The following is a 26189-nucleotide window of genomic DNA, read 5'->3' as shown; positions in this document are numbered from 1 at the left end:
CTACACTCGCATTAACATCTGCTAACCATGTGTGACAAATAAAATTTGATGTAGGACTACATCCCAAATGGCACCCTTTTCCCTACATAGTGCCCAATGGGCCCTGGTCAAAAGAAGTGCACTACATAGGGAATAGGGTGCAATTTTGTACACATACGTAGTCTTCTCGGGACCTAGGTGAGCATTTGCATGTTATCCGCTAAAGGAGGAAGTGATTGGCATGTTGAAGTTTCACCTAGGCACAGATCTAGGATCAACTCCCCCTCCCCCAATCCAAACCTTAACTATTGGTGGGAAAAATAAACCCAGAATCAGAGTCTAGGGGTAACTTCACCCTACAGCCTGTCATCTCCATGAGGTGTTGGTTCTACAACTTCACCCTACAGCCTGTCATCTCCATGAGGTGTTGGTTCTACAACTTCACCCTACAGCCTGTCATCTCCATGAGGTGTTGGTTCTACAACTTCACCCTACAGCCTGTCATCTCCATGAGGTGTTGGTACTACAACTTCACCCTACAGCCTGTCATCTCCATGAGGTGTTGGTACTACAACTACACCCTTCAGCCTGTCATATCCATGAGGTGTTGGTACTACAACTTCACCCTACAGCCTGTCATCTCCAAGAGGTGTTGGTACTACAACTTCACCCTACAGCCTGTCATCTCCAAGAGGTGTTGGTACTACAACTTCACCCTACAGCCTGTCATCTCCATGAGGTGTTGGTTCTACAACTTCACCCTACAGCCTGTCATCTCCATGAGGTGTTGGTTCTACAACTTCACCCTACAGCCTGTCATCTCCATGAGGTGTTGGTTCTACAACTTCACCCTATAGCCTGTCATCTCCATGAGGTGTTGGTTCTACAACTTCACCCTACAGCCTGTCATCTCCATGAGGTGTTGGTTCTACAACTTCACCCTACAGCCTGTCATCTCCATGAGGTGTTGGTTCTACAACTTCACCCTACAGCCTGTCATCTCCATGAGGTGTTGGTTCTACAACTTCACCCTACAGCCTGTCATCTCCATGAGGTGTTGGTTCTACAACTTCACCCTACAGCCTGTCATCTCCATGAGGTGTTGGTTCTACAACTTCACCCTACAGCCTGTCATCTCCATGAGGTGTTGGCTCTACAACTTCACCCTACAGCCTGTCATCTCCATGAGGTGTTGGTTCTACAACTTCACCCTACAGCCTGTCATCTCCATGAGGTGTTGGTTCTACAACTTCACCCTACAGCCTGTCATCTCCATGAGGTGTTGGTTCTACAACTTCACCCTACAGCCTGTCATCTCCATGAGGTGTTGGTTCTACAACTACACCCTACAGCCTGTCATCTCCATGAGGTGTTGGTTCTACAACTACACCCTACAGCCTGTCATCTCCATGAGGTGTTGGTTCTACAACTACACCCTACAGCCTGTCATCTCCATGAGGTGTTGGTTCTACAACTTCACCCTACAGCCTGTCATCTCCATGAGGTGTTGGTTCTACAACTACACCCTACAGCCTGTCATCTCCATGAGGTGTTGGTTCTACAACTACACCCTACAGCCTGTCATCTCCATGAGGTGTTGGTTCTACAACTACACCCTACAGCCTGTCATCTCCATGAGGTGTTGGTACTACAACTACACCCTACAGCCTGTCATCTCCATGAGGTGTTGGTTCTAGAACTTCACCCTACAGCCTGTCATCTCCAAGAGGTGTTGGTTCTAGAACTTCACCCTACAGCCTGTCATCTCCATGAGGTGTTGGTTCTAGAACTTCACCCTACAGCCTGTCATCTCCAAGAGGTGTTGGTTCTAGAACTTCACCCTACAGCCTGTCATCTCCATGAGGTGTTGGTTCTAGAACTTCACCCTACAGCCTGTCATCTCCAAGAGGCGTTGGAATTACATGGAATGTGGGACTTGATCCTAGATCAGCGTAGAACCTATTTTGTTTCAGGAAGAACCCTTTTGGGTTCCATATAGAATCCTTTCCACAAAAGGGAACTAGAAAAGTGTTCTACCTGGAACCAAAAAGTGTTCTCCTATGGGGACAGCTAAGGAACCCTTTTGGAACCCATATTTTGAACTATTGAATCAAATCAAATGTATTTATATAGCCCTTGGTACATCAGCTGGTATCTCAAAGTGCTGTACAGAAATCCAGCCTAAAACCCCAAACAGCAAGCAATGCAGGTGTTGAAACATGTTGGCTAGGAAAAACTCCCTAGAAAGGCCAAAACCTAGGAAGAAACCTAGAGAGGAACCAGGCTAAGAGGGGTGGCCAGTCCTCTTCTGGCTGTGCCGGGTGGATATTTTAACAGAACATGGCCAAGATGTTCAAATGTTCATAAATGACCAGCATGGTCAAATAATAGGTCTGGGACAGGTAGCACGTCCGGTGAACAGGTCAGGATTCCATAGCCACCTCGTTATCATCCAGAAGGCGAGGTCAGTACAGGTGCATCAAAGCTGGGACTGAAAAACATCCATCTCAAGTCTATCAGACTGTTAAACAGTCATCACTAACATAGAAAGGCTGCTGCCAACATATAGACTCAAATCACTGTAAAAAAAAGATATACATTAGCAAACATTTCTTAAATCCTGTTCACTTTGTCATTATGGTGTATTGTGTGTAGATAGATGAAAAACATTAAATGAATCCATTTTATAATAAGACTGTAACATGACAAAAAAGTCAAGTGATCAGAATACTTTCCAAATGTGCTGTAGGCATTTTGGCTGAAATGCCTGTAAAAGGAAGAGGAGCAGTAGGCTGCAGGATGTGGGGGGTGTTATTTGTCCCATAGTAGGTCAGTAGTGTTTTAATCTTCATGTTAAGGGCGTGGTTTGGCTTCTGTGGGTTAGTGGCTTGTTCCATAGTAGGTCAGTAGTGTTTTAATCTTCATGTTAAGGGCGTGGTTTGGCTTCTGTGGGTTAGTGGCTTGTTCCATAGTAGGTCAGTAGTGTTTTAATCTTCATGTTAAGGGCGTGGTTTGGCCTCTGTGGGTTAGTGGCTTGTTCCATAGTAGGTCAGTAGTGTTTTAATCTTCATGTTAAGGGCGTGGTTTGGCTTCCGTGGGTTAGTGGCTTTAGAAATGTTCTGTGACACTTTCACTCAGTGGAACTTTAGTTCTAGAATCTAACCAAACCAGTCTCTTCATATACAAGCAGAAGTTATTCATTCCAAAGTTTTCACTACTGAATTGACTGACTTCAATTAAAATTGACCCCAATCATGGCTTGATCAAAAGGTGGCTTTGACATATCCCATACAGCATGAATGGAACATGTACTTGATACTGAATGTCAGTGTTGGGATTCAATTACAGTCAATTCAGGAAGTAAAATTCCAATTCTCTTCAATGAGGAACATTTGGAATTGAATTTGGTTTGTTTTGTGAATTGACTGGACTTGATCCCCCAACCTGCTGAGCATCACTATGGACCTCATATTGCATCATGGCAGCTTGTGAGCCTTGATAATGTAGTTCAATGGCAGTAGGTACAGCTTGTGAGCCTTGATAATGTAGTTCAATGGCAGTAGGTACAGCTTGTGAGCCTTGATAATGTAGTTCAATGGCAGTAGGTACAGCTTGTGAGCCTTGATAATGTAGTTCAATGGCAGTAGGTACAGCTTGTGAGCCTTGATAATGTAGTTCATCGGCAGTAGGTACAGCTTGTGAGCCTTGATAATGTAGTTCATCGGCAGTAGGTACAGCTTGTGAGCCTTGATAATGTAGTTCAATGGCAGTAGGTACAGCTTGTGAGCCTTGATAATGTAGTTCATCGGCAGTAGGTACAGCTTGTGAGCCTTGATAATGTAGTTCATCGGCAGTAGGTACAGCTTGTGAGCCTTGATAATGTAGTTCATCAGCAGTAGGTACAGCTTGTGAGCCTTGATAATGTAGTTCATTGTCAGTAGGCATAATTAGTCGATTGGACTCCGATGATAATTGTTACTTGCTGATTACTGTGATGAATGAGCCAGTAGAGGACTTGCCTTCACCTATCTGATCAAAGAGGGCCTAGGTCACGTGGCAAACTCATTCCACGGAGGGTGTGTTTTTGCTCCTCCCTTGTACTTGATGAAGGTCGCTAATTAGTAAGGAAGTCCCCTCACCTGGTTGTCGAGGGCTTAACAACTAAAACCAGCAGACACAAGGCCCAACATGGAATGACTTGGATACCCCTGGCCTAGGTGCTAGAGGTTGATTTGGAATTGGTCCCATTGCCAAATCAAGCCCTTAACACCAGGACTTTCCAACCAATCTAATGAAGGAAAACAGCCTATTGTTCTTCAGAAAGGCAGGTGATGAGGACCATACAGAAAGCATATTCAGGGCATCATCCAAACTCTTTACCCAGAATATCAAATCAAATTGTATTAGTCACATGCGCCGAATACAACAGGTAGACCTTACAGTGAAATGCGTACTTACGAGCCCCTAACCGACAGTGCAGTTTTAAAAAATATGAATAAGATTCATTAATAACTTATTGGCGCACCGATCCCTTTAGCGGGATCATTTTCGTCAACATCCGCTGAATTGCAGAGCGCCAAATTCAAATTAAATTACTAAAAATATTTAATTTTCATGAAATCACAAGTGCAATATACCAAAACACAGATTAGCTTGTTGTTAATTCATCCTGCATGTCAGATTTAGAAAAAAAGCTTTACAGCAAAAGCAAACCAAGCATTTGTGTGAGGACATCGATCAGTAGACCAAACATTACAAACAGCTAGCAGCAAAGTAGATTGGTCACGAAAGTCAGAAAAGCAATCAAATTAATCGCTTACCTTTGATGATCTTCGGACGTTTGCACTCACGAGACTCCCAGTTACACAATAAATGTTCCTTTTGTTCGATAAAGATTATTTTATATCCAAAAACCTCCATTTGGTTGGGGCGTTTTGTTCAGTAATCCACAGGCTCGTGCAGGTCAAGACGTGCAGACGAAAATTCCAAATAGTATCCGTAAAGTTCGGAGAAACATGTCAAACGGTTTTTATAATCAATCCTCAGGTTGTTTTTAACATAAATAATCGATAATATTTCAACCAGACGGTAAACTTTTCAATACAAGAGAGAAAGCAAATGTCTAGCTACCAGTGTCGCATGCATGAACAAATCTAAGGACATCTGGCAGTCCACTGACGCGACGTGATCAATCTCGCTCCTTTTTCAGAATAAAAGCTTGAAACTATGTCTAAAGACTGTTCACACCCTGTGGAATCTGGTTGATATCCCTTTAAATGGCAGGCAATGGAACAGGGAGGTTTCAAAATAAGTGGCACTTCCTGGTTGAATTTTCCTCAGGTTTTCGCCTGCAATATCAGTTATGTTATACTCACAGACAATATTTTGACAGTTTTAGAGTGTTTTCTATCCTAATCTGCCAATTATATGCATATTCTAGCATCTGGGCCTGAGAAATAGTTAGTTTACTTTGGGAACGTTATTTATCCAAACATAAAAATACTGCCCCCTAGCTTCAAGAGGTTTTAAGAGATAAAAGTAACAAGTAATTAAGAAAGAGCAGTAAAAATTAACAATATATACAGGGGGGTGCCGGTACAGAGTCAATGTGTGGGGGCACCGGTTAGTTGAGGTAGTATGTACATGTAGGTAGAGTTAATTAAAGTGACAATGCATAGATGACAACAGAGAGTGGAAGCGGTGTGGAGAGGGGAGGGGCGGCAATGTAATAATCTGGGTAGCCATTTGACTAGATGTTCAGAAGTCTTATTGCTTTGGAGTAGAAGCTGTTTAGAAGCCTTTTGGAACTAGATTTGGCGCTCCGGTACCGCTTGCTGTGTAGTAGCAAAAGAACAGTGGGGAACTGGGGTGGCTGGGGTCTTGACAATTTTCAGGGCCTTCCTCTGACACCGCCTGGTGTAGAGGTCCTGGTTGGCAGGAAGCTTGGCCCCAGTGATGTACTGGGCCGTTCACACTACCTTCTGTAGTGCCTTGCGGTCGGAGGCTGAACAGTTGCCATACCAGGCCGTGATGCAACCAGTCAGGATGCTCTCGAAGGAGCAGCTGTAGAATCTTTTGAGGATCTGAGGACCAATGCCAAATCTTTTCAGTCTCCTGAGGGGGAATAGATTTTGTCGTGACCACTACATGACTGTAATGCTGTGCTTGGACCATGTTAGTTTGTTGGTGATGTATACCACATCACCAACAAGGAACTTGAAGGAACCAAGGAACTTGAAGCTCTCAACATGCTCCACTGCAGTCCCGTTGATGAGAATTGGGGCGTGCTCCTGTAGTCCACAATCATCTCGTTTGTCTTGATCACGTTGAGGGAGAGGTTGTTGTCCTGGCACCACACGGCCAGGTCTTTGACCTCCACCCTATAGGCTGTCTCATTGTTGTCGGTGATCAGGCCTACCACTGTTGTCGGCACATTTAATGATGGTGTTGGAGTCTTGCCTGGCCGTACAGTCATGAGTGAACAGGGAGTACAGGAGAGGGCTGAGCACGCACCCCTGAGGGGCCCCTATATTGAGTATCAGCGTGGCGGATGTGTTGTTATCTACCCTTACAACCTGGGGATGGCCAGGTTGTAAGTTCCCCAGCATTAAAGTCCCCGGCTACTATGAGCGCCACCTCCGGGTGAGCGTTTTCTCGTTTGCTTATGGCGGAATACAGCTCATTCAATGCTGTCTTAGTGTCAGCCTCAGTCTGTGGTGGTATGTAAACAGCTACAAAGAATATAGATGAAAACTCTCTCGGTAGGTAATGTGGTCTGCAGCTTATCATGAGAAACTCTACCTCAGATGAGCAATGGCTCAAGACTTCCTTAGATATTGTGCACCAGCTGTTATTTACAAAAATACGTACAGTATATCACAAAAGTGACTACATCTCTCACATTTTTGTAAATATTTGAGTATATCTTTTTATGTGACAACACTGAAGAAATGGCACTTTGCTACAATGTAAAGTAATGAGCGTACAGCTTGTATAACAGTGTAAATTTGCTGTCCCCTCAAAATAATTCAACACACAGCCATTAATTGTCTAAACCGCTGGCAACAAAAGTGAGTACACCCCTAAGTGAAAATGTCCAAATTGGACCCAAAGTGTCAATATTTTGTGTGGCCACCATCCTTTTCCAGAACTGCCTTGACCCTCTTGGGCATGGAGTTCACCAGAGCTTCACAGGTTGCCACTGGAGTCCTCTTCCATTCCTCCACGAAGACATCACGGAGCTTGTGGATGTTAGAGACCTTGCACTCCTCCACCTTCCGTTTGAGGATGCCCCACAGATGAGGTGTGTTTGGGGTCGTTATTATGTTGGAATACTGCCCAGCGGCCCAGTCTCCAAAGGGAGGGGATCATGCTCTGCATGATCTATATGTCACAGTGCATGTTAGCCTTCATGGTTCCCTCAATGAACTGTAGTTCCCCAGTGCCGGCAGCACTCATGCAGCCCCAGACCATGACACTCCCACCACCATGCTTGACTGTAGGCAAGACAAACTTGTCTTTGTACTCCTCACCTGGTTGCCGCCACACACGCTTGACACCATCTGAACCAAATAAGTTTATCTTGGTCTCATCAGACCACAGGACATGGTTCCAGTAATCCATGTCCTTAGTCTGCTTGTCTTCAGCAAACTGTTTGCGGGCTTTCTTGTGCATCATCTTTAGAAGAGGCTTCCTTCTGGGACGACAGCCATGCAGACCAATTTGATGCAGTGTACGGCGTATGGTCTGAGCACTGACAGGCTGACCCCCCACCCCTTCAACCTCTGCAGCAATGCTGGCAGCACTCATACATCTAATTCCCAAAGACAACCTCTGGATATGACGCTGAGTAAGTGCACTCAACTTCTTTGGTCGACCATGGCGAGGCCTGTTCTGAGTAGAACCTGTCCAGTTAAACCGCTGTATGGTCTTGGCCACCGTGCTGCAGCTCAGTTTCAGGGTCTTTGCAATCTTCTTATAGTCCAGGCCACCTTTATGTAGAGCATAAATTCTTTTTTTCAGATCCTCAGAGAGTTCTTTGCCATGAGGTGCCATGTTGAACTTCCAGTGACCAGTCAGTATGAGGGAGTGTGAGAGCAATGACACCAAATTTAACACACCTGCTCCCCATTCACACCTGAGACCTTGTAACACTAACGAGTCACATGACACCGGGGAGGGAAAATGGCTAATTGGGCCCAATTTGGACATTTTCACTTAGGGGTGTACTCAGTTTTGTTGCCAGCGGTTTACACATTAATGGCTGTGTGTTGAGTTATTTTGAGGGGACAGCAAATGTACACTGTTATACAAGCTGCACACTCACTACTTTACATTGTAGCAAAGTGTCATTTCAGTGTTGTCACATGAAAAGATATACTCAAATGTTTACAAAAATGTGAGGGGTGTAGTCACTTTTGTGATATACTGTAGACCACCGCCCCTTGTCTTACCAGACGCCGCTGTTCTATCCTGCCGGTACATCGTATAACCAGCCAGCTGTATGTAGATATTGTCGTCGTTCACCACGACTCCGTGACGACTCCGCCACGACTCCGTGAAGCATAAGATGTTACAGTTTTTAATGTCCCGTTGGTAGTTTAATCTTCCCAATAGCTCGTCCATTTTATTGTCCAAAGATTGCATGTTTGCTAGCAGAATTGAAGGGAGAGGGGGGTTATTCGATCACCTCCTACTCCTCAGAAGGCAGTCCGCCCTCCGGCCTCCCTTTCTATGCCTCCTCTTAGCGCAGACCACTGGTGTCGGGGCCTGTTCCCGAGGGAGCCATATATCGTCGTGAAAGAAGAAAAAGGATTCTGCTAGTCCATGGTGAGTAATCGCAGTCCTGATGTCTAGAAGTTATTTTCGGTCTTAAGAGACGGTAGCGACAACATTATGTACAAAAATAGTAAAAACATTCATTACAAACATTAGCTGGTGGTGTTGTAGTTTGCATAGTCTATGTTTTGGCGGTCAGTCTGCCACTATTTTACCCTGTGGTCTGAATAAATGTTCCTTCTCAAGCGAGAGTCAGAACTGCTCAAACTTGAACTCGTCTGACTTTATTTAACTACAAACAGAGGAGGATGTTTGCTCTGGGGTTTCACTGTTTAGAAGACTGAGGGTCAGTTTTCAGAGGAGGGTGTTTGCTGTGGGGTCTTTATGTAGGAGACTGTTGTAGCCTGGACTGGACTGAGTAGTCGGTAACCACACCCACAGCTTTTAAATACGAGCTAGATGGAGGGGACTGGTAGGAGACTGTTGGTGCCTGGACTGGACTGAGTAGTCAGTAACCACACCCACAGCTTTTAAATACGAGCTAGATGGAGGGGACTGGTAGGAGACTGTTGGTGCCTGGACTGGACTGAGTAGTCAGTAACCACACCCACAGCTTTTAAATACGAGCTAGATGGAGGGGACTGGTAGGAGACTGTTGTAGCCTGGACTGGACTGAGTAGTCAGTAACCACACCCACAGCTTTTAAATATGAGCTAGAGGGAGGGGACTGGTAGGAGACTGTTGGAGCCTGGACTAAGTAGTCAGTAACCACACCCACAGATTTTAAATATGAGCTTGTGAAATAACCCTCTCACACACACACCTGCAACACCAGGGTGGGTCTGGAACAGAGGAATAGGGATTAACTTAACATTGGTCTGTCATATCACATCTTTCCTGTCTGTTGGAAGGTTAGAAGATGGCTGTGAATAAGCATATCAAGAAGTCGCTCTTTCTCTTCAATCTACTGTTCTGGGTGAGTCCTATTAACCTGCATTCTTTACTTTAACTATAGTGTTCTCCGTTGGTTTGATGTAGGTTTTTAATCGTGTGTGTGTGTGTGTGTGTGTGTGTGTGTGTGTGTGTGTGTGTGTGTGTGTGTGTGTGTGTGTGTGTGTGTGTGTGTGTGTGTGTGTGTGTGTGTGTGTGTGTGTGTGTGTGTGTGTGTGTGTGTGTGTGTGTGTGTGGTATAGTGATGTTTGTTTGTTTAGTGATCAACTAGTAGCCTAGTACACATAGTAATCCATTTTAAAAGCTATTTACATGTCTGCTATGGAAATGAGATAACATTCAAATGTCTATGGTAACAATGTGTGATCATCATATGACTAAAAAACTTTCATTAAGCCATTAACTCTGACTCTGGAAGGTGTTGTCTTTGCGATGATAGTTTAACAAGCCTTCTCAGTTGCAGGGGTCGTATTCGTTAGTGCACTCCATAGCTAAACGTTTTGCAACATGAAAAATTGCCATTGTTTGCTGAAATTACACTATACAGTACCTCTCTTGTCGAAGACTATACCCCAGTGTTTACTTTGGAAACAGCTCTCATTGCATTTAGCTTAAGTGTTGAGGTTTTCTGGTTTCTGTGTTTTTGAGTCACTGGATGCACGGTTGTGGAATGACGAGATGCAAGTCAGGATGTCACAATCTTTACTGCATGGGTATGCCACTCCAGGCCACAAGGGGTGGCTGTGTGGATGTGGGGACTCATATTTAGAGTTAATCTCAATCAGAATCTTAAAAAAAAAAAAAAATCTTGAACGGAATCTTTCAACTTTTTGAAAGCCAAAATAATCGTCAAATTCATAGTCCAGTCATCGCAGAACGTCTTCAACATAAAAACGTGGGTATACGTTGTAATCTCCCTAAATAATGAGCATTCATTCATATAGCCTTGACATTTAACCCCATGTCTACATGTCCACAGGCCCATACTGTGAGTATGGAATGCTTTCAAACAAATCATTCATCGATGGCTTCTGGAGTCGTTGGGTTGACCAGCTATTTTTTTTTCAATCAAATATTCAATGTATATGTAACCTGTCACTATCAGTTCTGACACCACGGGAGAATCTCTATTTCATTTCCTGGATTCTTCGCATCCTCTCCCCTCTGGATTTAAGAGGAGAGGATCTGAGGAATCAAGTTAATGCAATTGAGATTCCCCCATGAGAATCTCTATTTAATTTCCTGGATTCCTCGCATCCTCTCCCCTCTGGATTTAAGAGGAGAGTATCTGAGGAATCAAGTTAATGCAATTGAGATTCTCCCATGTGGTCTAGAGTCCACTGTTAACCCAGGAAAGATATCCTCATGTGGGGGCTGGATGATGCTGTATCTCCTCTATTGTGATGGTGGTTCAACTGTAGTTCCTCAGAGTTGCCACCAGATGTAGCTAGTGTGTTGTGAATCACAAAATGAATCCACATTGAAGTTGAGTTGACAACAACAACAAGACCTGTTCATTCAATCCCAGTGACATTGAAACGCACTACTTTCTGAAGTTGATTCTAGATAAAATGCTCATGTCATCTCATTTTGTCTTCCAGATCGGTGGCTGCGTCATTCTTGGTGTCTCCATCTACTTCAAAGTGAGCAAGAATGGAAACGTGGTAAGGAAATATCCAGTGTGACACTAAATTAATGACAACACCATCAAAAGCCCTCTTTACACAGTAAAAAATAACACCTTGAAACAAATGCATCCAGTCATATACACCTATTCAGCACATATCTACATGTAAAATGACTGAGTAACTGTCTGTCCCCCTCCCTCAGATAATGGATGAGGCATTTGTAGACCTGCTGATAGCTGTTGGCATCATCATCATCATGGTACTGGGCTTCCTGGGCTGCTGTGGAGCCATTAAGGAAAACCGATGCATGCTCATTCTGGTGAGGGGAAACACACACTCCCTTACAATAGCCAACCCTCACATTTACATTTAAAATGTTACATTGTACACTGCACAGGATAATGCTGTCCCAATAGCCAACCCTCACATTTACATTTAAAATGTTACATTGTACACTGCACAGGATAATGCTGTCCCAATAGCCAACCGCTGAAGCGGTTCTAGGTTCTAACCAAACCAGTCTCTTCATATGCAGTGCATTCGAAAAGTATTCAGACCTCTTGACTTTTTCCACATTTCATGTTACAGCCTTATTCTAAAATATATCAACTTTTTCCCCCCTCAATCTACACACTACTCCATAATGACATCACACTACCCCATAATGACATCACACTACCCCATAATGACATCACACTACCCCATAATGACATCACAATACCCCATAATGACATCACACTACCCCATAATGACATCACAATACCCCATAATGACATCACACTACCCCATAATGACATCACAATACCCCATAATGACATCACACTACCCCATAAAGACATCACAATACCCCATAATGACATCACAATACCCCATAATGACATCACAATACCCCATAATGACATCACAATACCCCATAATGACATCACAATACCCCATAATGACATCACAATACCCCATAATGACATCACACTACCCCATAATGACCTCACACTACCCCATAATGACATCACAATACCCCATAATGACCAAGCCAGGTTAGACATTTTTGCAATTGTGAAAAATAAATATAAATCAGTTACATAAGTCTTCAGACCCTTTACACAGTACTTTGTTGAAGCACTTTTGGCAGCGATTACAAACTTGAGTATTCTTGGGAATGATGCAACAAGCTTGGCAAACCTGTATTTGTGGAGTTTATCCCTTTCTTCTCTGCAGATCCCCGCAATATCTGTTAGGTTGGATGGGGAGTGTTGCAGCTCAGCTATTTTTAGGTCTCTCCAGAGACCACTCAAGGACATTCAGAGACTTGTCCGGAAGCTACTCCTACGTTGTCTTGGCTGTGTGCTTAGGGCTGTTGTCCTGTTGGAGGGTGAACCTTCACCCCAGTCTGAGGTCAGGGGTGCTCTGGAGCAGGTTTTATTCAAGGATCTCTCTGTACTTTGCTCCGTTCATCTTTCCCTCGGTCCTGACTAGTCTCCCAGTCCCTACCGCTGAAAAACATCCCCACAGCATGATGCTGCCACCACCATGCTTCACCGTAAGGATGGTGCCAGATTTCCTCCAGACGTGACTCTTGGCATTCAGGCCAAAGTGGTCAAACTTGGGTTCATCAGACAATAATGTTTCTCATGGTCTGAGAGTCTTTAGGTGCCTGTTAGCAAACTCCAAGCAGGCTGTCATGTGCCTTTTACTGACGAGTGGCTTCCTTCTGGACACTCTACTATAAAGGCCTGGTTGGTGGAGTGCTGCAGAGATTGTTGTCATTCTGGAAGGTCCTTCAACCTCATGGATTGGTTATTGCTCTGACATGGACTGTCAACCGTGGGACCTTATATAGACAGGTGTGTTCCTTTCCAAATCATGTCCAATCAATTGAATTTACCACAGGTTTACCACAAGTTGTAGAAACATCTCAAGGATGATCAATGGAAACAGGATGCACCTGAGCTCATAGCAAAGGGTCTGAATACATATGTAAATAAGATTAGATTTGTTGTTTTTTATAAATGAGCAAAGAATTCTAAACCTGTTTTCTTTTTGCCATTATGGGGTGTTGTATGTAGATGTAACCATGTGGAAAAAGTAACGGCACTGTACCTTCACACAATCATGTATTTAACTTGTTTATACATGTCAGAGATGGTGTCACTTTTGCAAGAGTGACAGTTACAAGTATAAGAAGGCTTTTGGGTGAATATAATGGTTTCCCAGGTCACCTATGGGAATAGACTTCTATGGCATTTTTCACTATTTTTAAACTTGATCAGAATAATCCAGAATCTGTAATCGTCTTTTCTGCTATCCAGGATCAGATCCATCTGGCTGTTTTTCAGCCATTTTTTCCCCTCCAGAAAATAATTGGATCAATCTGATCCAGATGGCAACATATCAAGATCACAGAATCCAGATTTTCAGTGCTTTGAACTGGTCCACACCTCACCATCTAATTGACAGCTTGGGGTACTACTTCACTATTACAGGGACACAGAGATGAGTAAACTACATTCACTAAAATAAGTAAAATTTAAAATGGAGGCTGCAAATCCCTTATAAGGTGCCTTCAGAAAGTATACATTGACGGGAGGGGATGGATCCTTTTTTAAAATGGGATTTCTGTATTTAATTTTCAATAAATGCGCAAATGTGCAAAAATTTGATTTTTTTTAACTTTGCCATTTGTAAGGGTTTTCCTGTGGTGAAGGAGAGGCGGACCAAAACGCAGCGTGGTTATAGTGATTCATGTTTAATAAAAAACGATAAACACGAACACTACAAAACAATAAACGTGGAAAACCAAAAACAGCCCTATCTGGTGCAAAACACAGAGACAGGAACAATCACCCACAAACACACAGTGAAACCCAGGCTACCTAAGTATGATTCTCAATCAGAGACAACTAATGACACCTGCCTCTGATTGAGAACCATACTAGGCCGAAACATAGAAATAACCCAAAACATAGAAAAACAAACATAGACCGCCCACCCAACTCACGCCCTGACCATACTAAATAAATACAAAACAAAGGAAATAAAGGTCAGAACGTGACACCATTATGCCGTATTGTGCATAAATGTGTGGGGATCTATTTAATCCATTTTGAATTCAGGCTGTAACACAATATGTGTAAATATTATTTCACTACATTTGAATCCTGATGATTTTTTTTTTTTTAAAGTTGATATTGGTTTTCCAAATCCTTTTATGAAGGATCAGAGTATCATTTCAGTTTTGAAAATTCCAATTCTAACATTTTAATCTGATATGTTAAATCCAGGTAACTGTTCCCTGGCCTCAATGGGACTAACTGGACAAATAACATGTGGTGGGCATATCATGTGAGCGTTTGTTTGTTTCAGTTCTTCATCGGGCTGCTCCACATCTTCATCCTCCTGTTCATCGCCGGAATCCTGGGAGCTGTCGGAGAGAAGAACGTAAGGAGGAAACCCTCACTGGTTGAATCAGCGTTGTTTCCACATGTCAATGAAATTATGTTGAACCAACGCCTTTAGTGAGAGGTCTAATGCTTTAATATTTAATCATTTCTGCCCTCCAAATTCAGATTTGTTATATAAAGAGGCCCTTTTCATTTTGTCTGGCTCGCCATTCCATATAAAATGTAATATTGTTTGTTCATATAATTTAAAAAGCAGGTCACTAGGTGTAGGAAAAACTATAAGCAAATAGGTCAACTGTGATATGACTAACGAGTTAATCGGGATGATTTTTCCACAAATAGACAGGTATTTTCCTTTCCATGGTAGCAAGATCTTATCTATTTTTCTAACTTTCTATAAAAATGTATACCGAGTATGTCCACATCTCCGTCAGACCATTTAATTGGTAAACTAGACGGTACTGTAAAATTTGCATTTTTTTAGTGATCCAATATGTGATATAGTACACTTATCATAATTTGGTTTTAATCCAGAGAGGACAGCAAAAGTATCTAGATCCTCTATGAGGCCGTGGAGAGATTATAATTGTGGTTTTAAAATAAAACATGAATCATCAGCGTACAATGACACCTTACTTTTTAAGCCACGGATTTCTAATCCCTTAATATTATTGTTGGATCTGATTTTTAACAACTAACATTTCGATGGCAATAATAAATAGATATGCCGATAGTGGACAACCTTGTTTTACTCCTCTAGACAGTTCAAACCTTTCTGAGATGTAGCCATTATTTACTATTTTACACCATGGGTTACTATACATAACCTTAACCCATTTTATAAGAGATTCCCCAAAATTGAAATATTCTAGGCATTTATATATATATATATAAACTCCAGTCGTACTTTATCAAAAGCCTTTTCAAAATCAGCTGTGAAAACTAGGCCTGGTGTCCTCGATATTTCATAGTATTCTATTGTTTCCAGTACTTGTCTTGTATTATCTCCAATGTATCGTCCATGTAAAAAACCTGTCTGATTAGGATGAATAATATCTGACAATACTTGTTAATTCTATGCACCAAGCATTTTGCATCACAACACTGAAGTGTAAGAGGCATCTAATGTTTTCAATGGACTGGATCTTTATATATACCATTTGGGTCCTGTTTCAGTAATAATGATATCAGACCTTCTTGTTGCGTGTCTGATAATCTACCATTTATATCGGAGTGGTTAAAACATGCTAATAACGGTCCTCTGAGTATATCAAAGTAAGTTGATATACTCCAGCCCTGGAGTTTCCTTTGTATACTTCCACTGGTATGCCATCCAGCCCTGGAGTTTTCCCAGCCTTAAAGGCTTTAATTGCATCAATAAGTTCCTCTTCTGTAATTTGGCCTTCACATGAGTCTTTCTCTACAGATGTTAATTTTACATTATTATTAGGAAAAAAATCAATACAATTAGTTTCAGTAAATTGTAAATTGCCTCTTCCTGGCTCAATAATTATTGGTTTGTTTAGTTGTTTAGTTGGGTCCAATTCAATCGGCTACAAATGTTATTGGATAATTTTGTCGACAGGAGGAAAGGCTAACTCCTGACCCCAGCGTTGACCACACTGAGTTGTGCAAAATTGCAAAAGGACGCAAAGGGTACTCAAAGGTAAGCAGAGAATCACTTATTATTAATAAAATACTATTTAGAAGACGGTTTTCAAGGAAGATGGATTTACATGGTATAAAGAAAACAAATCAATGAACGTACATTACACTGCCACTACCGCTATATACTGCATTACCGCTATATTACCACTACTTTACACTACCACTACCCGTACACTGCCACTACCGCTATATACTGCATTACCGCTATATTACCACTACTTTACAGTACCACTACCCGTACACAGCCACTACTTTACAGTAGCACTACCCGTACACTACCACTACTTTACAGTCCCACTACCCGTACACTGCCACTACTTTACAGTACCACTGCCCATACACAACCACTACTTTACAGTACCACTACCCGTACACAACCTCTACTTTACAGTACCACTACCCGTACACAGCCACTACTTTACAGTACCACTACCCATACACAGCCACTACTTTACAGTACCACTACGTACACTAACACTACATTACACTAACACTACATTACATTACCACTACCATCACACTACATTCCAGTACTGTACATCAAAGTCCTATAAACAGAACCTGTACAGGGAACTGATCTACAGCCACATGAAACCATAGAGGGTTCCAGGATGATACAATGTACGAACCGCAAAGCAGCGTCTTCGTACAGTCACCTTGACCTGGTGTTAACTAGTGTTGACTGTTGGCTTTGTCCTCTGCAGCCTTATGCCAAGTTTATGACTTTCTTCATCGCGTCTCCTTTTAGTATGGCAGTCTTGACGGTAAGAATCCAATCTCTATAACAAAGCCTCTATTAATACATTATATTATGTATGTATAACAATGCCTCTATTAATACATTATATTATGTATGTATAACAATGCCTCTATTAATACACTATTATACATAACAAAGCCTCTATTAATACATTATATTATGCATAACAACGCCTCTATTAATACACTATTATACATAACAAAGCCTCTATTAATACATTATATTATGTATGTATAACAAAGCCTCTATTAATACATTATATTATGCATAACAACGCCTCTATTAATACATTATATTATGTATAACAACGCCTCTATTAATACACTATATTATGCATAACAACGCCTCTATTAATACATTATATAATGTACTGTACCGGTCATATAAATGGAATACATTTGTATTGTTCCAGTCACTGTTCAGTACTGGTCTGTTTCATCTTCACTAACTCTTACTTTATGGCTGTTCTCATTGGCATTAAGATGGATATGTGCAATTCACTCTGTCACTGTTCAGTACTTAGTGACTGTATCCTGGTCTCAGATCTGTTAGCACCTTCTTGGCAACGCCGATGGCTGTTTGTCATTGCCAATTAACAACCTGTTGGCAAGACTGTACAAATGGATCTGGAACCAGGCTAGACACCACAAACTGATGTGGGACCGGGCTATAGCCTGGTAGTGAATGGGTTGTGACGTACCTGTTTTGTGTTTCAGCTCTTTGGAATGGCCTTCACCATGACCCTGTACTGCCAGATTGAGAAGAGGGACGCCAACACTGCCTAAAGCAGCAACACGTGGTACCACTTGATCTGGGGTTGTGGTCAAGGTGAATTAGAAGTCATCAATTCAGGAAGTCAACTGAAATTACAATACAATAAATGAAGAAGAAAAAAAAACGATCTATTTTCAATGATTTCTCAAACTGAAAAGCAGAAGTTATTTATTCCAAGTTTTTTTTACATTAGCAGTGTTAAATACAATTCACTTCCTCAATTGACTGGCTTCAATTCAAATGGACCCCGATCATGACTTGATCAAAAGCTGGCTTTGACATGTCCCATACAGCATGCTTGGAACATGTATTTGATACTCAACTTTGGGGTTCAAATCTAGTCCATTCAGGAAGTACACTGAAATTCCAGTTCTCTTCAATCAGGAACATTTTGGAATTAGGTTTGCTTTGTGAATGGACTGGACCCCCAACCTGCTGAACTATGGACCACAATGCATCATGTGTTTCTCCATCATTTACCTGCATCAAATGATGCTCTGATTTAGATTTCAGATCTTTGTTAAAATTATGGCAGTTTCTTCACTTGTGAAGTTGGTTGATCCATATGTCATTGAACATGAATTAGTGTTTTTTTCTTTAAAGGAGCTCTGTCATTGTACTGCTCTACGTCTCTCTCTGAATGGAGGGCTTCGCTGTCCATACACTGAACTGTGTATTATTCATGCTGAAATGTTGAACTTTTTCCCCCCGTTTTATTGCTATCATCTCGTAGATATTAAAGTCTGACGGTAAATATTGATCACGCTGTATATACATTTAACCTGTTGTATATTTGAGTTGTATAATGATTGCAGTACATGTCAGAATGTCTTCTGTTCAAGGCCTGTGACCAATGTCTTTATGGATGTTCCCCTTTTTTGAGGCACATCAGAAATAAAGAAGTAGTAACTCAATTGGTTTCCTCATTTGCATCCCCGCCTCCAGCCCGCCTCTTCAGAGAACAACTTTGACTCATTAAGAAATCCAGTCTTAAACTCAGAAGGAGGGCTGAGTTACGTAATAGATCTAGGTTCAGTTACATAATAGATCAGATTTCATGGACGGTGGGGGAGATCTGATCGTAGGTCAGATTACATGGACGGTGGGGGGGGAGATCTGATCCTAGGTCAGATTACATGGACGGTGGGGGGAGATCTGATCCTAGATCAGATTACATGGACGGTGGGGGGAGATCTGATCCTAGGTCAGATTACATGGACGGTGGGGGGGAGATCTGATCCTAGGTCAGATTACATGGACGGTGGGGGGGAGATCTGATCCTAGATCAGATTACATGGACGGTGGGGGGAGATCTGATCCTAGATCAGATTACATGGACGGTGGGGGGAGATCTGATCCTAGATCAGATTACATGGACGGTGGGGGGAGATCTGATCCTAGATCAGATTACATGGACGGTGGGGGGGAGATCTGATCCTAGGTCAGATTACATGGACCTGGGTTGTATTCGTTAGGCACCAAACTGAAGACAGATAACAAACTGGGAGGGACTAACTGAACCTGTCCAATAAGAAACACTTAGGTTTTTATTTTTTATATGTGCATTATATATGTGTACCAATGAACACCAACCTGATGTCTAAGAGGAACTCTGTAAAATCACTGTCAAGACACTTGTCGGTTACAGGAAATGACATAAAACCCAGAGTTCTTCCTTCAATGCACATTCTCTCAGAGACCGAGTCAGAGGTGAGACCAGAGCTGCAACATGTGTTGTTCCTGCTCTATTAGAGGCTGGCTGATTTTCTTCACAATCCTACAAGTGGTAACGCAACACTTAAATATTATGTTATTGTGTTGGATTTATTTTTAATCTATCAATAACGGAAACTATTTTTAATACATCTAAAAAATGGTGTCCAATATTATGAATATATTAATTTTATTATCGTTTTTCTCCCTAAATGTATTTTTCTTCAGATTGGTGGCATGAGTTTCATTGTCACCCCTTGGAAGTATTACAGGAGCAGAGAAAATGTAAGTAACATTTTCTAACCTGTTATTTTCCACTTGTAGTAACTGCATTGGAACAAACTACTACTACTAAAGTGTTGATTTCACTGTGTGTTAATGTTGAAGGACCTAGATGAACGTCTGTCTCCAGTCTGATGGGTGTGTGTTAATGTTGAAGGACCTAGATGAATGTCTGTCTCCAGTCTGATGGGTGTGTGTTAATGTTGAAGGACCTAGATGAACGTCTGTCTCCAGTCTGATGGGTGTGTGTTAATGTTGAAGGACCTAGATGAACGTCTGTCTCCTGTCTGATGGGTGTGTGTTAATGTTGAAGGACCTAGATGAACGTCTGTCTCCAGTCTGATGGGTGTGTGTTAATGTTGAAGGACCTAGATGAATGTCTGTCTCCAGTCTGATGGGTGTGTGTTAATGTTGAAGGACCTAGATGAACGCCTGTCTCCTGTCAGATGGACTATCTTCACAGCAGGTGTGGTCTCCTTTCTCCTTGGCATCACGGGTCTGCATGGAGCTCGTAAGAAGAACAAGAACTTCCTGATCACGGTACGCTCAGTTCTTAAAGGGGCAATCTGGGATTCAAACATTGCCATCATCCTGATGCTATTTTGTAAACCGCTGAGGGATGGGGCTTGAAAAATGTAACCACTCTCAAACCTGGAAGATGGTTGAACTGAGCTCCTGAGGCTTTATAAGTTATATTCTTCAATAATAAATAGCTACATAGTGTTAATTTAAAAGTCCAAAAACCGATGGCTCAATCCCAGATATCCCCTGTATTAAAGCCAAAATCTCATTGGTACAATCAACAAGTGAAATACTTATTATTTGACCCGTTCAACTAAGACCAAGTCAAGTACATCATGGGGTACAGTGTACTGCCCCAAAATATATAATGTTTATTGTTTTCTTTACTCATGGGGTGATGCAGTATTCAGTTGGATCTTGTCTGCGATGCTTTGGACTGGGGTTTCTGACCTACTACCTTCCACCACAGGTAGGACAGAATTACAGGTTCAAGTCCATAAAAATGTAATTAAACAAATGTTTAAAAACAACGTTGGTATTTAATTAATTCTGTGTCCAATCCCTCCCCCCCCCCCAGCTTCCAAATATGATCAAAGCCTGGTATGAAGGGTACATCCCGTTGCACACAAATGGAAGAGATGTGGTACCAGGACTGATGCAACTGCAAATCATTGTAAGTTATTATCTAACAGGATGTGTTTTTTTTAATAATCAGTTAAACTGGTCTAAACTAGATCTTAAGAAACCATCCACACCCATGTCATTAAATGTTTCACTTTAATCAACAACAACAACAACAACAACAACAACAACAAACAATCAGAAAAACTGATAGGTTGTCCCGAAAGTACTTTTCAAATAATTCTGTTAAATATTGAATTAAATTTGAATTGCCTTGCCGTTCGTCTTGTTTCTTGTTTCACTCTTCTTAAAACTCTGAACAGGGTGAATGCTGTGGATTGTTCCATGGGTATAAAGATTGGGGTTCTCCTGTCCCCTCCTCGTGTACATGCTATCCTCTCCGACAAGGGTCCTGTGTTTTTACTGAGGTCAGACTGGGTCTTACATGTACAGAAATTACACTGGGGCTGTCTGTACATTCACTGTATACTTGTATGGACTGAACACTGAAATTTGTGTATTTTCTCCCTGTATACAGCATGGCTTTGTTTACAAACAAGTGAGTGTTGGTTTTCCTATACGTACAGTAGTCTAGTTAGTCTAATTTAATAGCTAAACATAACATAGAGCTGTTGGTGTTATTATTCCTTGTGTAATTCCTTTGTTGGTATTATTTCAGCCTTGTATGGATCTAATTGTGAAGATTTACATGGACATGAATATTGTGAGGAACACCTGTATTTTCTACGTGGTCGTTACGGTGAGTAGAATAGCACAACCAGTCTGAGGTCCTGAGAGCTCTGGACAAGGTTTTTATCAAGGATCACTCTGTGCTTCTTTTTTTTTTGTGGGGGGCGGCTCCCGAGTGGCACAGCAGTCCTATGCACTGCATGAGTGCTAGAGGTGTCACTACAGACCCTGGTTCGATTCCAGGCTGTATCACAACCAGACGTGATTGGTTTCCCCATATAGCGGCGCACATTTGACCCAGCGTCGTCCGGATTAGGGTTTGGCTGGGGTAGGCCGTCATTGAAAATAAGAATTTGTTCTTAACTGACTTGTCTACTTAAAAAAAATACAAAACTTTGCTCCGTTCATCTTTCCCTCAATCCTGACTAGTCTCCCAGTCCCTGCCACCATGTTACAGATCGCATTCACACTTCTCCAGAAGTTGCATTGTATGCATGTACGTTCTCACCATAAAACCAGGACGTTGAATCATTCTAATAAGTTAGGTTTAAATCAAATTCTACAAAAAAACAAGCAATCTGTTTGTTTCTTCAACAACAACAAATACATGTAAAATGTAGCCTAATGATATCATAAAATAAGACATGACGTAATGCTGTTGAACCTTTGTTACCTAGGCCTAGGGTAAGGGTTTTTGGATACAAAATAAATTTAAAAATAAATATGAAAATAAACAATTGTTACAAGAAAAATAACTTCTAAATACGAGGTTCACAGGTATTCACCAAGATGTTCAACTGTCGTTTCATGATGGGCATTGACACATGTAGTCCACATCCTGGAGGGGGTTTTACACACGTCGCCTACATCCTGGAGGGGGTTTTACACACGTCGCCTACATCCTGGAGGGGGTTTTACACACGTCACCTACATTATGGAGGGGGTTTTACACACGTCGCCTACATTATGGAGAGGGTTTTACACACGTCACCTACATCCTGGAGGGGGTTTTACACACGTCACCTACATTATGGAGGGGGTTTTACACACGTCACCTACATTATGGAGGGGGTTTTACACACATCCAAAACAGGAGCTGCAGTGCTAAAATAATGTAGGTCTGCCTACAACACATAGATACAAAGGTAATATAATGTAGGTCTGTCTACAACACATAGATACAAAGGTAATATAATGTAGGTCTGTCTACAACACATAGATACAAAGGTGAAATAATGTAGGTCTGTCTACAACACATAGATACAAAGGTGATATAATGTAGGTCTGCCTACAACACATAGATACAAAGGTGAAATAATGTAGGTCTGTCTACAACACATAGATACAAAGGTGATATAATGTAGGTCTGTCTACAACACATAGATACAAAGGTGATATAATGTAGGTCTGTCTACAACACATAGATACAAAGGTGAAATAATGTAGGCCTGTCTACAACACATAGATACAAAGGTGATATAATGTAGGCCTGTCTACAACACATAGATACAAAGGTAATATAATGTAGGCCTGTCTACAACACATAGATACAAAGGTGATATAATGTAGGTCTGCCTACAACACATAGATACAAAGGTAATATAATGTAGGTCTGCCTACAACACATAGATACAAAGGTGAAATAATGTAGGTCTGCCTACAACACATAGATACAAAGGTGAAATAATGTAGGCCTGTCTACAACACATAGATACAAAGGTAATATAATGTAGGCCTGCCTACAACACATAGATACAAAGGTGAAATAATGTAGGCCTGTCTACAACACATAGATACAAAGGTAATATAATGTAGGCCTGCCTACAACACATAGATACAAAGGTAATATAATGTAGGTCTGTCTACAACACATAGATACAAAGGTAATATAATGTAGGCCTGCCTACAACACATAGATACAAAGGTAATATAATGTAGGCCTGCCTACAACACATAGATACAAAGGGAATATAATGTAGGCCTGCCTACAACACATAGATACAAAGGTAATATAATGTAGGCCTGCCTACAACACATAGATACAAAGGTAATATAATGTAGGCCTGCCTACAACACATAGATACAAAGGGAATATAATGTAGGCCTGCCTACAACACATAGATACAAAGGGAATATAATGTAGGCCTGCCTACAACACATAGATACAAAGGTAATATAATGTAGGCCTGCCTACAACACATAGATACAAAGGTAATATAATGTAGGCCTGCCTACAACACATAGATACAAAGGTAATATAATGTAGGCCTGTCTACAACACATAGATACAAAGGTAATATAATGTAGGCCTGCCTACAACACATAGATACAAAGGTGAAATAATGTAGGTCTGTCTACAACACATAGATACAAAGGGAATATAATGTAGGTCTGCCTACAACACATAGATACAAAGGTGAAATAATGTAGGTCTGCCTACAACACATAGATACAAAGGTAATATAATGTAGGTCTGTCTACAACACATAGATACAAAGGTAATATAATGTAGGCCTGCCTACAACACATAGATACAAAGGTGAAATAATGTAGGTCTGCCTACAACACATAGATACAAAGGTAATATAATGTAGGTCTGTCTACAACACATAGATATATAATGTAGGTCTGCCTACAACACATAGATACAAAGGTAATATAATGTAGGCCTGCCTACAACACATAGATACAAAGGTAATATAATGTAGGCCTGCCTACAACACATAGATACAAAGGTAATATAATGTAGGCCTGCCTACAACACATAGATACAAAGGTAATATAATGTAGGTCTGCCTACAACACATAGATACAAAGGTAATATAATGTAGGTCTGCCTACAACACATAGATACAAAGGTAATATAATGTAGGTCTGCCTACAACACATAGATACAAAGGGAATGTCACTGTTCTGCTCCTATCAACCTTGATAATTTAAGGAAGCTTCGCTGATTAAGATGCCTTTCCAAGCAGTCTCACAAGCCAAACACTTTATTGACGGCCATGACTAGCCTTCTTAATTACATTGGGCAGGGAAAAAAAAGAGAACAGCCTTCATTGAGAGGAAGGGAAGATATGCTTGATTTTTAATAAAATCAGTATTAAACAACACATCTGTTTACAATATACAAGCCATATCTTATAGGTTGAAAATAAAACCCATTTCAATTGTCTCTTACTTGCAGGCCATTGTAATGCTTCTGGCGTTGGTAATGACCCGTAGAATCCAAGAAGCCTCCTCGACTGAGGTGACCATGGATCTTAGCTATAGAAACGCACCCAACATGGAAATGGCAACTACTCCTCAAGCTCCTCCCATGCTGCCTGCCATACAAGCTCCTCCCATGCTGCCTGCCACACAAGCTCATCCCATGCTGTCTTCAACACAAGCTCCTCTTCATGCCAGCTCTTATTACCAGCCACCTCCTCCGTACCAGTACGATGGGAAACACTAGAGGGACGTGACTGACCTGCGAACCCATGTTGAATTTCCTCATTGGTTACAACTGGACCAGGGTTGGGTTTAAGGCTAGGGTTAAAGTTAGGGTTGGGGTTAAGGTTAGGGTTGAGGTTGGGGTCAGTTTTAACGTTTGCCTTCATTGGACTGCCAATGTGTTGCACCCCAATATGCCTTAGTAAAGGCTGAGCACACAGGTCTTCCTCGGTACCAATTTGTTTGTGGTGTTCTGGAAGTAACGTGGCCGAGGGAAGGGGCCCATTTCATTGTCAAACAATCACCCACGTGAATCACCCGTTTTCCTGTCTGGTAACTCCTCTAACATCAAATAAACTCCTTTTCTAAAGTTGTAAACTCTACTGTTTTATTCAGTTAATCATTTGTTGTCTTTCAGTGATGTGTATGAAGGGTTAATGTTTTCATGTTTCTTGTGGAGGTTGTCAGGGCTGCTTTGTTATTGCCCATCATCCTGTTCAACAGTATTGTGCCTCACATGCAGGTATACGCAGTACGTGCAGATCAGTGCTGTAAAAAAGACCAAACCACAGTACTTTGTTTCAGAGGAATGGAAAGCAATGCTTGTCGTGAGAAAATAAACCACAAGAGTGTAGATGGGACAAACAAGGGTCTTCCAACTATTGAAAAAGCCCCTTTGTTTTTACTCTGTTTAAATGTATGACTTTGTTACCGAACTGCAACCTGGCGGAAGTTATTACTATGGTCATAATAAAATGCAGGACTTCATCCTAAATTGTACCCTATACCCTACATAGTGCCCAATTGGCCCTGGTCAAAAGTAGTGTACTATATAGGGTGTCATTTGGGATGCAGGTGTACTCTTTGTGTAACTTAGCATTTGCATGTTTTCCAATGAAGAAGGAAGTGGTTGGAATGTTGACTGACATCTCGCTCAGGGTGAAGTTTCCCCTAGGTACAGATATAGGATCAGGTCCCCCTCCCCCAATC

At 41.6% G+C, this 26189-nt stretch overlaps 2 protein-coding genes across 4 annotated transcripts; both read left to right on the top strand.

Annotated features, from left to right (window-relative positions):
* The first annotated feature begins 8911 nt into the window (after positions 1-8911).
* LOC110499717 (tetraspanin-8) lies at positions 8912-18850 on the top strand. The gene is made up of 7 exons (XM_021576776.2): positions 8912-9733; positions 11310-11372; positions 11539-11655; positions 14697-14771; positions 16320-16400; positions 17107-17166; positions 17879-18850. The coding sequence occupies exons 1-7, from the start codon at positions 9677-9679 to the stop codon at positions 17945-17947; spliced, it is 522 nt and encodes a 173-aa protein (XP_021432451.2). The 5' UTR covers positions 8912-9676; the 3' UTR covers positions 17948-18850.
* A 617-nt stretch (positions 18851-19467) lies between these two features.
* On the top strand, positions 19468-25577 carry LOC118949071 (tetraspanin-8-like). Of its 3 annotated transcripts, XM_036973660.1 has the most exons (9): positions 19495-19722; positions 19878-19934; positions 20349-20471; positions 20857-20922; positions 21031-21126; positions 21398-21502; positions 21613-21633; positions 21754-21834; positions 24952-25577. In XM_036973660.1, exons 1-9 carry the CDS (start codon positions 19666-19668, stop codon positions 25219-25221), a joined length of 876 nt encoding a protein of 291 aa, XP_036829555.1. In that variant the 5' UTR covers positions 19495-19665; the 3' UTR covers positions 25222-25577. The 3 variants fall into 3 exon arrangements, with proteins under 3 accessions (XP_036829558.1, XP_036829557.1, XP_036829555.1); XM_036973662.1 differs by lacking the exons at positions 21031-21126; positions 21398-21502 and having other exon boundaries at positions 19479-19722; XM_036973663.1 differs by lacking the exons at positions 20857-20922; positions 21031-21126; positions 21398-21502 and having other exon boundaries at positions 19468-19722.
* Positions 25578-26189: the final 612 nt, after the last annotated feature.

Source organism: Oncorhynchus mykiss, unplaced genomic scaffold (assembly GCF_013265735.2).
Source record: "Oncorhynchus mykiss isolate Arlee unplaced genomic scaffold, USDA_OmykA_1.1 un_scaffold_287, whole genome shotgun sequence".
Classification (NCBI taxonomy): domain Eukaryota; kingdom Metazoa; phylum Chordata; class Actinopteri; order Salmoniformes; family Salmonidae; genus Oncorhynchus; species Oncorhynchus mykiss.
Note: the sequence above shows the minus strand (reverse complement) of the source record. Positions and strands in the feature narration are given on the sequence as shown.